Source organism: Schistocerca nitens, chromosome 2, assembly GCF_023898315.1.
Source record: "Schistocerca nitens isolate TAMUIC-IGC-003100 chromosome 2, iqSchNite1.1, whole genome shotgun sequence".
Taxonomy (NCBI): domain Eukaryota; kingdom Metazoa; phylum Arthropoda; class Insecta; order Orthoptera; family Acrididae; genus Schistocerca; species Schistocerca nitens.
This window is the reverse complement of record NC_064615.1, coordinates 123,231,794-123,248,228: the sequence shown is the minus strand read 5'-3', so window position 1 is coordinate 123,248,228 and position 16,435 is coordinate 123,231,794. Positions and strand designations below refer to the sequence as shown.

Here is a 16,435-nt window from a genome sequence, read left to right as displayed (position 1 = left end):
CAAATAGCACACGGCCTTTTGGTGTGTGTGATGCAGTGACAACGGTCAGTGAGGGGTATGTTGCAAGGTGTGAAGCCCTGAAAAGACTGCTTCAAACTGTTGTCATTTCAGAGCAAAACCAATGTTAAATTTAGATAAAGAAAGGAATACTTACGGTACCAGAGATAGCTACTAGAGACCTTGAATCAAGGGGCAGACAAGCAGGAAAAAAGACATTGCAGAATGAGATGGCTAAGGATGCAGACAACCCATCTTATGTAACTGGGATGCACTGACATCTTCAATGGCTGTTTCCCATAAGTTATACTTATTAACAATAAAGCGTACTTTCTCTTAGCTTCTACTATAGCCGAAACCAGCTAGCAGCGCTGTGGCCAGCTTTTAACTAGGAAGCGCCAACGGCTGCAGGCAGAAACAGTAGCCGTCTATGGAGGTATAACAATCCTGAGACGTTGCTATACACCGCTTTACGTTACTGGTTGAAGCAGGCCCGCGACCAGCCCGCTGCATCGGTGAGATCAACTTACGCCCGTTTAACGCGAGCGACTTTCTGGTCAAAATCGGCAACTCAATATTACGTGTACTTTTCGTGCCTGCATGTACATCAGAAACCAACTACGACGTGTGTCTATGACGTCAATGATATAGAGATTGTGCCTAGTAGGGACTTCTCAATTTCTGATTGTAGTCTGCGCACAGCGCATGTGCACTAACAAGGGACTTTGGCGGTGTCTGCTAAAACCTACAATTATATTCTGGTCTAGCTCATCCCTATTATACGAAATGGATCTTGTTCTTTGGTATTTCCTTAATATCTACAGCGTTGTTTGCTTAGTTCTCGTGGCACTTTAAAAAGTTACAAAAGGTACTGATGTTTTTCCTAGTGGTGTTCTCTTAAAAGTAAGACGAAACATCTGACACCAAAGATATATTTACGTACTACAGAGAAAAAGCCTACACTATGCAGAAAATAGAACGTAAATAGATGAAGTGTTTTAATGAAAATTATTTCAACCGTGAAAAGATTAGTGTTATCTGACGAGAAAAATAATTTTCTGTGTTACCTGGAACTCAGCAAGAAAACAAGATATAAAGGACAAAGTAAAAAGACGCTATTTACTGCGTTGTGGATATCGCTTGATGTGTGTGCACTTTGCAAATATATATTTTCTCGAGCAATCAAATATATACTGGTATGTTCTGAAATATTTGGTTGACACTTTTCCTATTCTTTCAAAAAAAAAATGGCTCTGAGCACTATGGGACTCAACTGCTGTGGTCATCAGTCCCCTAGAACTTAGAACTACTTAAACCTAACTAACCTAAGGACATCACACACATCCATGCCCGAGGCAGCCTATTCTTTCAGTTCTTAGGAGTGTAAAGAATTTATTTCCCGACCTTTGATAAGAACTTCCACTACGAATTCTGCTGGTGACAGTGATAAACTCTTGTCATTACTTGTGCCAATATTTTGCTACTATATTTCTATGTTTTCGTACGAATGATAATCCCCCCATAACCTCACCTTCGCCGTTAAGATACCAAACCACACAGCAGACAGCTCTCACAAGTGCAATTTTTGCGCTGTTGTGTAACCACACGAAACAGACCAGACTCAGTACAGAAATAAGACGGAAGGGACGCTGCAGTAGTCACTTGTCTCGAGTACTCAATCGAGACAAGAAAGTCTATCGTGTAAAAGCGACTTCAAGCAGACTCAACTATAGCTAGAATTTGTTCATAGTTACAAGATATATTCATTGGCGTATTGTGCCTATTTTAACACAGGTGTCTTCTTATTTTATAAATCTCGAAGTTAGACCCTAACAAACACAGAAAAGGGTAAGCAGTTTTTAGTGAATGTCCATTTTTAACAAAAATAATTATCATCTTAAAACTGATCAATACTTTTAGGAAAACCTCTGTTAAAGTGGTTAAAATGTTTAACCTACAAGTCATATGTTTTTCAGTTTTTTTATTCCCAATAATTGGAGCAAATGTACCCTCTATACGAATAAATTTTACGTTGTTTAAGGTCATTGTTTTCCGAAGTGTCTGGAACCACTGAAATGGAAAACATACATGCCATCCTGTAACAGAGCAAAATCTCTGAAAGATGTCTTGATTACGAAAAGTTTTGTGCAGCAGCACAAGCGGAAGTACCAACGGCAAAGGGGTCGTGGTGCGGTGTTTTTAGTGGCTTGGCCGCGCTGTGCTGCGGCAGGCTAGGCGGGAGCTGCTCGGCTGAGTCAGCGCAGCGCAGCGTGCGGGCGTGTACCGTTAGCCCGCGCTGCGCCGCGCCGCGCCGCTCAGGCCCCTCGGGCAGAAAGGATGGAGGATGCTGGGCGATGAAATGCCGCGCGCCGCCGCGCCCCGCAGCAGGCCAACCAGGCCACAGGGCACGCGCCGTATCAGTCATCGCTCGTTACGTTATCTCCCCGGATCACTAATCAAAGAAGCAGATGTAGTAAGTACTACATGAGGAGCTTTAAACACTGTGTCTTCACTAAAAAGCACCTCATTTCTAGAACACGAGATGCAATCATTTAATTCGGGTACCAAATGTTTTAGCGTACGGCACAAGAGTTTTGAACGAACTGTTATTTCAAATCCTCCTTCAATACAAACTGTACTATAGTCCCATTAAAATTACTTTACAGTGGACACTTCACGCGTTGGAGCTGCTTTCCCCCAATCAGAGCGCTCAACGTCACGCCCGAATAGTTTGCCGTTGCCAAACTGCCAGAACAGTTTGTTCACTTCCAATTCCTTGTACGGATTTCTTTCTTCATGTGTTTACATCGCGAATCCTGGGTCTAGCCCTCTATCACACATGATAACCACAGCAAAACACACACACACACACACACACACACACACACACACACACACGCGTTTCATACGCAGGTACGCAGCATTAATCAAAAATTACTGGATCCTTCCGCAAACGATGCGATCAGCGTGATTTAATACAGTTATTAAAATCAGAGAGATCGGCTTACATTGGATAAACTTCGCATGGCATTGCGTAAAGCTCAATTTTTGAAGGTTGTCAATTAATCGTTGCGACTTTGAATCCAATGTCATAAACACAACAACGCTTTGAAGTGCAATGACATGGCATAGCGTAGCGGTTAGCGTATAAACCTGACGTGTGGAATGTCGAAGGTTCGAATGTCGTCATATGCAGCGAAGCTTTTAGTTTTTCTAAATCCAATCGAAACACTTATTTTTAGTCATTTAACTGGCTTAAATGTAATTTATTTCCAATATTTTACCGCCTCATTTTCACCATAGAGTTGACTTTTTTATTTCCTTATAATTTTTCTTCCTATATTTATCTTCTCATTTAGAATCTGCTTGTGTCGCCTATAACCTGCAACCACATTGAGGATTGTTTCAGGTAACCAATGACAGCGAGCATTAAAGTTCACTTTTACTGTTTAAACTAAAATTTTGCTGCGACAGATGGCTTTGTAAACAAATACACTCCTGGAAATGGAAAAAAGAACACATTGACACCGGTGTGTCAGACCCACCATACTTGCTCCGGACACTGCGAGAGGGCTGTACAAGCAATGATCACACGCACGGCACAGCGGACACACCAGGAACCGCGGTGTTGGCCGTCGAATGGCGCTAGCTGCGCAGCATTTGTGCACCGCCGCCGTCAGTGTCAGCCAGTTTGCCGTGGCATACGGAGCTCCATCGCAGTATTTAACACTGGTAGCATGCCGCGACAGCGTGGACGTGAACCGTATGTGCAGTTGACGGACTTTGAGCGAGGGCGTATAGTGGGCATGCGGGAGGCCGGGTGGACGTACCGCCGAATTGCTCAACACGTGGGGCGTGAGGTCTCCACAGTACATCGATGTTGTCGCCAGTGGTCGGCGGAAGGTGCACGTGCCCGTCGACCTGGGACCGGACCGGACCACAGCGACGCACGGATGCACGCCAAGACCGTAGGATCCTACGCAGTGCCGTAGGGGACCGCACCGCCACTTGCCAGCAAATTAGGGACACTGTTGCTCCTGGGGTATCGGCGAGGACCATTCGCAACCGTCTCCATGAAGCTGGGCTACGGTCCCGCACACCGTTAGGCCGTCTTCCGCTCACGCCCCAACATCGTGCAGCCCGCCTCCAGTGGTGTCGCGACAGGCGTGAATGGAGGGACGAATGGAGACGTGTCGTCTTCAGCGATGAGAGTCGCTTCTGCCTTGGTGCCAATGATGGTCGTATGCGTGTTTGGCGCCGTGCAGGTGAGCGCCACAATCAGGACTGCATACGACCGAGGCACACAGGGCCAACACCCGGCATCATGGTGTGGGGAGCGATCTCCTACACTGGCCGTACACCACTGGTGATCGTCGAGGGGACACTGAATAGTGCACGGTACATCCAAACCGTCATCGAACCCATCGTTCTACCATTCCTAGACCGGCAAGGGAACTTGCTGTTCCAACAGGACAATGCACGTCCGCATGTATCCCGTGCCACCCAACGTGCTCTAGAAGGTGTAAGTCAACTACCCTGGCCAGCAAGATCTCCGGATCTGTCCCCCATTGAGCATGTTTGGGACTGGATGAAGCGTCGTCTCACGCGGTCTGCACGTCCAGCACGAACGCTGGTCCAACTGAGGCGCCAGGTGGAAATGGCATGGCAAGCCGTTCCACAGGACTACATCCAGCATCTCTACGATCGTCTCCATGGGAGAATAGCAGCCTGCATTGCTGCGAAAGGTGGATGTACACTGTACTAGTGCCGACATTGTGCATGCTCTGTTGCCTGTGTCTATGTGCCTGTGGTTCTGTCAGTGTGATCATGTGATGTATCTGACCCCAGGAATGTGTCAATAAAGTTTCCCCTTCCTGGGACAATGAATTCACGGTGTTCTTATTTCAATTTCCAGGAGTGTATATTATGACTTTTTTCTGTTTTGAGTTCACTCGTAGAGGTTAGTCTTAAGCGCCGTGAAGAAAGCGATTGTGATCGCCGTTTTCTCTGACACATTTCACATCACTAGGTTGTGCTCAGGTCAGGACGTAAGTTTCAATTCAGGGGTACAAAACCCCTCGCCTGCCGCAGTTAGGTCATTGGTCACTTTAAATCAGCTGTCGGCACAACATCTCTCATTTCTGTCGTATCTCGCGGCAGCCGATTGCAGTTTTGCTCCGCGGTACACATTAACAGCATCTGTGAAGCGATCCGTCGTTTTTGTAAGTCGCCTATAACCGAGCTGTAGCCGCCAGACTATAGCTAACTATTCTATTCCTACTATTAACTTCTTCGATATCAACATACACACATTTGCAGACAAACACCGTAAATATATACAGAGCATTTGAAAATGAATATGGCGACTACAAACGTCTATACTTACTATGCATAGCGATACATGATAAGAAGCATAGAGAATGTAAAAGGAGGTTCAAATTTTACTTGCATAATTCATTTGTTCTCTATGGCTACCCATGGCTACAAGGAGTACATCGAAGTGATTATACATTCCTCGGCATACATTCTAAAGCGTATGTAGCGTCACCGACGTGACAGCAATAAAAACGTGCCACTGGAGTTCTGGAACTGTTTCCGGTATAGGAGACACATGCATAAGATCTTTCAAATAACCTCATATAAAGAATACATGGGTGCCATTTCCAGACGTCTAGAGGGCATGTCTATAGTACTACCGCTACAAATGTGAAGACGACGGTTTTAAATGTGTGAACCTCCATGTGTGAGCGGTCGAGTGCGACTAAAGGGGCAGTCGCTCTGTCGAAAAGTTGCCCTTTCTTTTTCAATCTCGATCGCTACGCATTATATTGGTACAACTGTTTGTAGTCGTTATACTCATTTTGTATTGTGTAGTATTATAGCAAAATCTTTTCCAAACCCTTAAATACTTTTCATCATATGTCAAAGCTGCCACCTGCAGAGAGATGTGGCTACCGATAATATTAAATTTGAGGCATTACCTTTGACCACGGACAACGCAGTGGCCGACGACCTTCACTTAACGACCGAAACGTAGGGTTGTCAATTCTAACAGACAAGCAACACTGTGTGAAATACACGTAAAAATCGATGTGGGACGTACGTACCCTTTAGAATACTGCGGCGAAATTTGGCGTTAATGGGCTATGGTAGTAGACAACTGACGCGAGTGCTTTGCTAACAATACATCGCCTACAGCGCCTCTCCTGGGCTCGTGCCATATTGGACTATGGACGGCTGGAAAACAGATTAATCGTGATTTCAGTTGGTAAGCGCTGATCTAACAGATTCGAGCGTGGTGCAGACTCCATGAAGCCATGGATCCAACTTGGCAACAAAGCATTATGCAAGCTGGTAGTGGATCCATAATGGTGTGCGCTGTGCTTATATGAAATGGACTGGGACCTCTGGTCCAACTGAACCGATCATTGACGGTAAATAGTTATGCTCGGCTACTTGGAGGCCATTTGCAGCCATTCATAGACTTCATGCTCCCAAACAACCATGTCATGTCACGGGGCCAAAACTGTTTGCGACTGGTTTGAGGAACATTCCAGACAATTATAGCAAATGATTTGGCCTACCAGTTTGCCCGACTGAATCCCATTGAACATTTATGGGACATAATCGAGAGATCAGTTCGTGCACAAAATCCTGCACCGGCAACATTTTCGCAATTATGGATGGCTATAGAGGCAACAGGGCTCAATACTTCTGCAGAGGACTTGTTTAGTATATGCCTCGTAGAGTTGCTGCGCTATGCCGAGGAAAGGAGGATCGACATAGTATAAGGTGGTATCCCATGACATTTGTCACCTCACTGTAAGCAGAATAATTCAAATTATTAGCAGGACAATGGGGAACTGCTTTTTGGTTTCGAAAGAGCTGGCATACGATCTTATACTTAAACACTTCGGAAATGTATCCCAACATTTCAGATCGAACGAGCAGATAACAACGGCGAGGACGGTACGAAAAAGTTAGAAATATGAGGGACACTTTTCTCTCATTATAAATCTACAACAACAAACGGGCTGTATTCTAGGCTGCGCACTTGTTACATCAGCAGGATTGCTACGTGCAAAATTCTTGTAAACAAGCTACCCGAAGTAATTAAAGCAATCGAAGGCACGATATTCCCTTTTACGTTCAAGGAAATGCTGCTGTGTCTGCGATAAATGATATAAAATTCGACTGACGAAATTTTACAGACATCGATATGTACGTTGAGCAAAACTGGTTTCTATGGCAAATATGACACTAATTCATATTAGGTAGAGGTTTACATTACTTCTAATTAGCCCACCTTCTATACGATGCTGCTACATTTCTTTCTTCGTTGTTTCTCAATATAATTAAGCCACGCATGTGCTATGTTTTAAAGAACGAGAAGGCTCACCCAACGTGACATACCTTTCAATCTCGTGAAACAGACATTTCTGGAACATCTAAATCAGAAGTTATCATATCATTGGTGACCACGGTTTTAGTGTTACTTTTTTGGATCACTTAATTGATAACGTAATTTTTTGCGTTGAACATTCTTTAATAAATACTTGACGGAGTTCCTACCGCGTCAGATTTGTACGAATCCCAAGCTTGAGATTTCACAGAATTCCGACGGGGCAAGAACTCCATGAAGCACCTATTCACGTTTCGTTATGTCTCTAATTGAACTTCTATTGTTCACAACTATCACACTCGGCAAATAATTTGCAAAAAGCGATGCTGACAGTACTATCATTAAATGCATTTCGCAATAAAGAACAAAACGTAGGTGGATGTCGAGATCCGAAAGAAGTCTGTGGGAGGTATAAATTAATGAGGAAAGACAAGAAAGAATCAGGCGCAAAGGAAAGATTACATGTATGGTATGCAAGTACCGACATGGCACTTTCCACGTAAAATTGCAAATAACGTGAAGTTTTTCTTAACCATGGAGCTAATTTCAACACTGAAGTCCTTGGGCATTATACTGTTATTGAAGGTATGGTCTTACTTCCTGTTACTAAGGGTCTGGCATATTCAGTTGAACTTTGAATCTGAACCACGCTGTTATATACTTCTGTTCACTACCTGACAATGTCTGACATAATGAAGCAAAGTTAGTCAGGTACTTTTTGATATGAAGTGTATACAAGGGAACGCTTTCAGCAGTTCGAGATTAACAGGTCACTAAATGCTGAATAAATAAACAGCTGCAAGATGAAACTCCTGTCTGCAAAGCAGCACGTGCAATTTTACTTTGATACACAGAAAGCAATCTATTTGTTGTGATAGGCTCCTTCGAGTCTCGTCCTGAAACCCACTGACGTTGGGAAGAACTGGTTGTTGTCTCGGCTACGGCCAAAGCAATTCACCCGAAAACCCTGGAATAAACAGTCACTTTGCTTATGCTACGTCTTCGCCGCACGCATTCGATTCCAGTTGCACTACTGCCACCTTAGGAAATAACAACGATGGTTATATGGAAGACTTTCTTCCACCCGAGAGATGTATGGATTGGTAGTCTGGCACAGTCATGATAGAACATTGTATTTGTTAGCCATAAGTTACAGTGTTTTTATCTACTAAACGAATCTAACAATTTATGTGGGTTTACTGCAGATATCGTAACAAATGTTTGGTATTGAAAATGATATATTTCCCTTTTGTTCTTGCGCTAGCAACATACAAATTGTACACAACAACACAAGTCTTTAATCACCAACTGATACAACGAAACGTCACTGGTTAAACATTACAAAATACGCACGTCACACAGAAAGGAATTATTCTTACATTTTCACAAGTCGATCTCACGATTATCGTCCCACTGTTCGTGTCTTTCTTCATTCCCTGGAAGTATTAAACATTAGCGTATTGAGGCCACCTCCACAACGACTATCGCTACAGTCGACAGCGGAACAACCTAGCATTGCTACCGATTGTCCTTCACAATTAATTAAACCGTATTAGTTACGTAAAACGAACCGACAAGGGTAATGCGCAAGTGCACAGAGATTTCCTGTATTTCTATCTGATAATTATTAAGCGATTCGCTACGTACTAAGAACGTTAAAATAGTTCTACAATAGCATCGCGCACGTAACTCCAGTCACATGTGTCACCGAAAGTTCATTCATTCCACTTTGTGGCAAAAAAGCAGAACGGAATTGGCCCCAGGAAACAACTCCATGTCTCACCTTCGGAAACGACATTTCTTACAGTATTAAATTTTAAGTCTAAACTCCACGCTCACATACTGAACGAGAACTTCCATATTTCTCAACGAAACGGCGAAAGGCAGGAGACAAACTGCAATAATCTCTCATATTCCGGCCCCAGAGCAAAACGCGCTAGACAAACAGCTCCGACGCCAACAGACGAGTGGAGAGTCCTCTGTGCTGAGGGCGGTTGGCGGCATGCACCCGGCGCGTCCCATCTGGACGGATATCGAGCCGAGCCGGCGGTACCTGTCACCGAAGAAGATTACGGAAACGCGCCGCGATAGCTAATAACAGACGGCAATCGGAAATCGATTCGCGCGCGCAGCCCTCTGTTCTGTTCAGAGAGCGTCACGAGAAACGGATATGCTATCGTCCTCATTCCTCCTATCCACTAAAAGGTAGCATTCATGAAACACTCGTCACATAAACCTCTGTAACTGTCACGCACTCTGTTTCGTATGCTTTCGGCGGATCTTGACTGATTTCTAAGTTTTCCCTCCAACTACTGTCTTTATATAGAGCTTCATATTTAATTTTACCAGAGGATCTGCATAATCAGTGAATCTCGCTTGGAAAAAAATCTCGTAAATAATTTAAAAACTGATTGCAAGTTTTCCATTCTCCGTTCATGTGGTGCAATCCGTATAATTCATCGGCTGTTACATATCGCTACTAGATCGGTACAATTATATAACGTTACGGTCTTTGTATCTCCTATAGGTTTTATTACATTAAACAGTGAGAATTTCTACTTTTTCCCTATGTTTCATAGAACATTTATAGATAGTTAGCTCAACATTTTAACCGCTAGTATAAGTTTCCATGGATCCTGCTTTTCGCCAGAAGCGAAAATCCGATTTCTTTACTACGCATCGTCTGATACGTAGGCACTAACTGCCTATGTTTAGTCAAATTTTAAGTACTAAAGTTGATGGCTTTTCTAAGCTACTATATTTCTTAGTCATCTACTGTTCCGCGAGAATATGATTTGTATAGCGTACCACGGCGACTCTACTTCAGTTAACTGAGTTCACAGTTGCAGAAATAGTCTATACTTCCTCAATTCGTCCTACTCTCACATCACGTCTTCACGGACGGCCGTTGAGAAAAATCTGCTTTTAAATGAACAGTAAATCCTAAATATTACATGCCAACACTGATGTTGGTTGCATTCTACTTTTGCTCTTAACTATATTGAAAATTTAATCGTGAGATGGGTGTAAAATGGTGTGTATGAGATTCACACAGCTCTGAAAAATACTACTTTGTAGTTCCAAGAAGCCTGCAATAAAATTTTTAGATAAATATCAAGGTTTCACATAGCGTATTGTTGCTGGATAAACAGCACCAATTTTGACATCGGTCATTTATTTCTCTTTTCCAAAAAGGTTTGCTTGTTTCAGGGAATTTACAGATTGTAAACTTCAAAGTTTTCACGGGGAAGTATATGTTCTACGATATTTCGGGACTGCAGTCGGTCGTCGTAAACTTCACGCCACGATATTTCAATTGGACACCTGCCAGATATCTGCAGGTGAGCCATCGGAGACTTACGACGTTGTCTTCCACTCCGCCTTACGCAGCGCACTGATAGTATTGCCGCGCATGCGTCAGAGTCACAGTGACTGAAGGACCACACGGCCCAGTGGCAGCCTCCTCACTGGTTGAACTGCAAGAATCAGCTGCCTACGGCGTTGCCGCTCGCCGCAGACATCTGAGCATTCTGGCGTCTTCGTCTGGAGCAAATCTCGGAGATGACGGGATTGCACCCATTATCCAGCAGATAGCCGCTATCACGCGATGCGTATTTCGACGGATTCTTTTATAATGGAGTCCCGAAAAGATGTTGCTGTGGCCAGAATTAATGTTTTGTCATACTCCGTTGAATGCCCGTTGGAGATACAATGTTCCGGAACTGCAAACTTGCTAGGTCTCAGAAGGAGAGTGCAACGTTTATGCTCTGTGCAACGTTCTTTCACTGTGCGTACTGTTTGTCCGACATCGGCTATACCACAATGGCAAGGTACTTTCTAAATTCCCGACTCCCGCAATAACAAGTTATCCTTAACCGATCCCAGCAGGTCGTAAATCTTAGATGGTTGGCGGAAAATCACTTTCACCTGAAAATTACTAAGGATTCTTCCTATTTTGAAGCCAAATATTTCGAACGAAGAGAAGAAAATCTAGGGACTCTGCTGCCGCGTTCTTCTCTTTATCCAATACCGCGTTCTTGGTTTTAGCTGAGAATGCCCTGTTAATTTGTCGGGTCGAGTATGCATTGTCTGTGAAAACTGTCCTTAAATGTGCAAGCTCTTTTGGTAAACTAACTGCATCCTGTACTGTATGGGCCTTGTGTACAAGAGTTTTTTAAGCACACTCATGGTTTGGGATGGTTGATGGCAACTTGAAGAGTGCAGGTACAAATCACTGTGAATGGGCTTAACGGTAAACCGAATGTCCCAGAGAGCCATCATTGTTCCGTCTAAACAAAACATCCACGTATGGGAGACAACCATTTTTCTCTAATTCCATAGTAAATCGGATGTTCTCATGAATGGAGTTAAGATGATGTAGAAACTCCATTAACTTACCTTCTCCGTGGGGCCACGCTATGAAAGTATCATCAAGTACCGCAAAAAAAAAACAGTTGGTTTAAGAACCGCTGATTCACGTGCTCTTTCCTCAAAATCCTCCACAAAATAGTTAGCCACCAAGGGAGACAAGGCGCTGCCCATGGCGACGCCGTCAGTCTGTTCAGATTATTCTGTGTTAAACATAAAACAGGGTGGAGGAAGAGCGTGCCGAAACAAATCAGTGATGTCCGACTGAAACTGTTTACCAATTAGTGCCCAGGAATCAGCAAGTACATCAAAACTCACTAGAAGATCCGAACTACTCAGGTGGAGAACCCCCAGTCTGTTGATAAATCAGCAGAGTTTCGTGTATGATCTCGACATTTGATAACCATTGGTCTCAGCAAGACAGCAAGATGTTTGGCTAAATCGTATGTGGGGGTGTCAATATTACTCAATATATGTAATAAAGAAAGGCCTTCTTTGTGCACTTCAGAAAAACCATACAGTAGTGGTGGTGCGCTGCCATGTGGTCTTGAATTCTTCCTCGTTACCTCCAGAGACCATCAAGAACTTAAAGAGTACCGAGCGAGGCGTCGCAGAGGTTAGCATACAGGACTCGCATTCGGGAGGACAACGGTTCAATCCGCGTCCAGCCATCCTGATTTAGGTTTTCCGTGATTTCCCTCATCCGCTCCAGGAAAATGCTGGGGTGGTTCCTTTGAAAGGGCACGGCCGACTTCCTTTCCCTTCCTTCCCTAATCCGATGAGACCGATGACCTCGCTGTTTGGTCTCTTCCCCCCCAAAACAATCCAACCCAAGTCAGGAGTGTACACGTCTTCCGTTGCACACGGGCTGTAGGGTCGTGATCCATCTTCATGTACATAGTATAACTAAGTAGGCCATACATCTTCTCCAAATATAAACTATGAGGTAACATAATAGTTGAGATGCCTTTATCAGCCTGCAGCACCACTATGTCCGGATATTCTCGGAGATTTCGTAGTATAGCCCTTTCCTTCAGAGATTATATTACTGGGGTGAGGAGGGGATTAAAAAGAGAGCACCAAGTTCCTCTACTTATTTCTTCGGCAGCATCCATAGGAAGGTGCCATACAGCTTCTTCAGCTCCACTCAAAAAACGTAGAGAGGAATAGCAATTGCTGTAGGTGCAAAAGTAGAATTCAACCAACACAGGTACCTCTTGCTGATTCCTCGGCACTAACTGGTAAACAGTTACAGTCGGACATCACTGCTTTGGAATTAGAGAAAGATGGTTTTCTCCCATTCCTGGATGTTTTGGATAGACAGAACACTGATGGCTCTCTGGGACATTCAGTTTACCGTAAGCCCATTCATAGTGATTTGTACCTGCATTCTTCAAGTTGCCATCAACCATCCCAAACTATGAGTGTTCTTAAAACACTTGTACACAGGGCCTATACAGTACAGGATGCAGACAGTTTGCCTACACAGCTTGCACATTTAAGGACAGTTTTCACAGACAATGGATACTCGACCCGACAAATTAACAGGGCATTCTCAGCTAAAACCAAGAACGCGGTATTCGATTACGAGAAGAACACGGCAGCAGAGTCCCTAACTTTTCTTCTCTTCGTTCGAAATATTTCCTTCAAAATAGCAAGATAAATAGTAATTTTCAGTTGAAAGAGATTTTCCGCCTACCATCTAAGTTTTCGGACTTGCTGGACTCAGTGGAGGATAACTTGTTATTGCGGAAGGCGGGAATTGACAAAGTACCTTGCCAGTGTGGTATAGTCTACATAGGACAAACAACACGCACAGTGAAAGAACGTTGCACAAGTCTGAAGTTGCGGAACATTGTCTCCAATGGACATTCAACGGAGTATGACAAAACATTAATTCTGGCCACAGCAACTTCTTTTTGGGACTCCATTATAAAAGAATCCGTTGAAATAACCGTCGCGTGACAGCGGCTACATGCTGGATAATGGGTCGAATCCCGTCGTCTCCGAGATTTACTCCAGACGAAGACGCCAGAACACACCGAAGACTGCGGCAAGCGGCAACGCCGAAGACAGCTGATTCTTGCTGTTCCACCAGCGAGGAGGCTGCCGCCGGGCCGTGTGGTCCTTCAGTCACTGTGACTGACGCATGCGAGACAGTACATCAGCGCGCTATAATAAGGCGGAGCCGAAAACGTCTTCGCCAGGCTTCGATGGCTCACCTGGAGATGTCTGGCACGTGTCCAATTGAAATATCGTGGAGGGAAGTTCATGACGACCGGCTGCAATCTCGAAACCTCTTCGAACAAAATTACAGGCTGTTCACATATCGTGAATTGTTCGATCAGGCAACACTTATGTATGAAAAATAGTTGGTCCACTTTCACAACTGGCGTACGGGATTTACTAGAAATACTAAACTGGCGAAAGAGATTTAATAGTATTGCTAAGCTTACCTTTCGGATATTGATCAGCATATTTACATACAATAAAAATTCTAGTAGAAGTCATAATCAGGGTCAAATTGACGACACTGATACGAATAGTATAACATTGGCATGTACGAAGTACAAGAAAGCAGAAGAAATCGCGTAGTTGCAGATGTTATTAGGAACAATTTTCTAGCGCAATACTTAAAAGACGCAGATACTTTGTACTGCCACGTTCACATCGCTCAAGTAACCTGATGGAAACGACCCGGTCGTTGGAATAATGCAAAGTACTTGTGTAATATATAAATTAAGAACGTACAACAGGGGTTGAACAAAAATATGGAAACACCGCGAGAAATGTGTGCTTTAACACAAACGCCGACGCCAACCTAGCCCGCAGCTTGCGCTGTTGTTTCTTACCACGCAAGGCATCTGTGGAAAGTCCTGTATACGATTCTAGTGTCGGTCGTTGTCAGAGCCGTGTTCTGTGCACGTGTGAGTTACGCGAATTCGAACGTGGACAAATGTTTGGTGCTCGTCTAGTAGGTGCTTCCGTAACCAAGAAAGCCGAAGTGTTTGGTATTTCAAGAGCCACCGAATCTAAGATATATACCACATACGGGAAAAGCGGAAAGAAAAACGTCACCTGCTAAGTCGCTACACCAGATTCAAGTGTGTGATAAGTTACTGTGAAGCGCAATCACTGAAGAGGATTGTGAAGAAAAAAACGGAGAACAGCTGTAAAAGTAAATGCAGAATTGAATGTCGCAATTGCGAACGCTCTCCAGCACAACCACGAAAAGAGCCCCAAAAGCTGAGAAAGTTGGTATTCCAAAAACACTCGGTGCCGAAGCCATAAAACCTGGTCTACGGAGCAATGGAAGATGTCATTTGGTCAGATGAGTCTCGTTTCACACTTTTCCAATTTCCAGTCGGGTTTGCGTGAAACATGGCTGGGGTTCAATGATGATTTTGGCAGACATACCGTGGTATTCCATGGACTCTGCAAAGTCGCATTACTGACAGGGATTATGCGCCAATTCCGGCTGTTCACGTCCATACCATTGTATAGTGCAGTTCGCATCGCCCAGGACAGGTTTCGTGCGCACGAAGATGAATTGTCGCATCTGAGCTGAACACCACAGTGATCAGATCTCAATATTACTGATCCTTTGTGGTCTTCTTTGGAGAGAAGGGTACGTGATCACAAAATGGAGAATGTACTTCACTGACAGATCAGTGGAGCAAATTTTACATAGTTGTCTAAAATCTCAACCAGGCAGGTCAGTTTAGCCAGAAATACTTTAATATCATAAACTACGTGAACTGGCAATAGTCATATCGTGAAAAAATCCCATGTTGAACTTACCCGAAGTACTCCATGTAGGGTCGCGCCACATTTGATGGTCGTTTAGCGTCAGAATGCCTTTACTGTCGTCCTTTTGTTCTTCTACTCCCCATAGTTTTTTAGCCGAAGGCGCTATCTGAAACAGAAAAGTAAACACTTACTCAGTAATCCTGTATCCCCCAAATCACGGAAAGCTTCGTGCGTATTGACCTTTCACGATAACAATTACTCCACTATTTTATACGGTTCTCAGCTAAACATTACACTGACCTTGTCAATTTCAGAGCTATCTACACCACAAAAATATCGTGCAAATATAAAAGTCCGCGACGGCTCCGGCAGTAGTGGTTGGTAACCTACATTGGAGTAAGGTTGACACTATGTGTACACTACATCTACTCGAGGAAAAAACTGATACCCGCAAGTAGCTCAATAACTGGTATTTTCGTGCCGCGTGATTGATGTGGCTAGCACGATAGAAGATTTGGAATTAGATACAAAAAAAAAAAAATTACTTTCTACGAATGGTCAATAGCATCTCAGCTCTTTACGGACAAGCATGCGCGTTTATTGATTTCGAAATTACCAGAAGCTTCTAAAAATGGGCCTTATCTTAACCGCATCTGGAGTCAGTAAGAATCATTGACTATCAACATAAAATTATGGACCATTATCACCTCTTAACAGAATTACATAATGAATACAGTAATTGTGCCCTCTTTTTACGCCTATCATTTTCGTTAAGAAAATGATTTGCACTATACCTTCATCGAAACTACTTCTGAAGATATTTTATTCCTGGAAGATTTGCAGCGTGCTCTTTCCTGGCATTTCTTTATTATTTCTTCATTCGATTATTTTAGAATATTTTCGTGCTGTCCTTTAGAA

General features: G+C 43.7%; 1 protein-coding gene across 6 annotated transcripts in view; it reads right to left on the bottom strand.

The window, feature by feature from the left end:
• The window catches only part of LOC126235813 (pumilio homolog 2), a 633,911-nt gene that overhangs the window by 341,179 nt on the left and 276,297 nt on the right, over positions 1-16,435 (bottom strand). For all 6 annotated transcript variants that reach the window (XM_049944654.1, XM_049944657.1, XM_049944656.1 and 3 more), the window contains one exon: positions 15,569-15,683. In XM_049944654.1, coding sequence (XP_049800611.1) covers positions 15,569-15,683 — 115 coding nt within the window. The remainder of the gene's footprint in view (positions 1-15,568; positions 15,684-16,435) is intronic.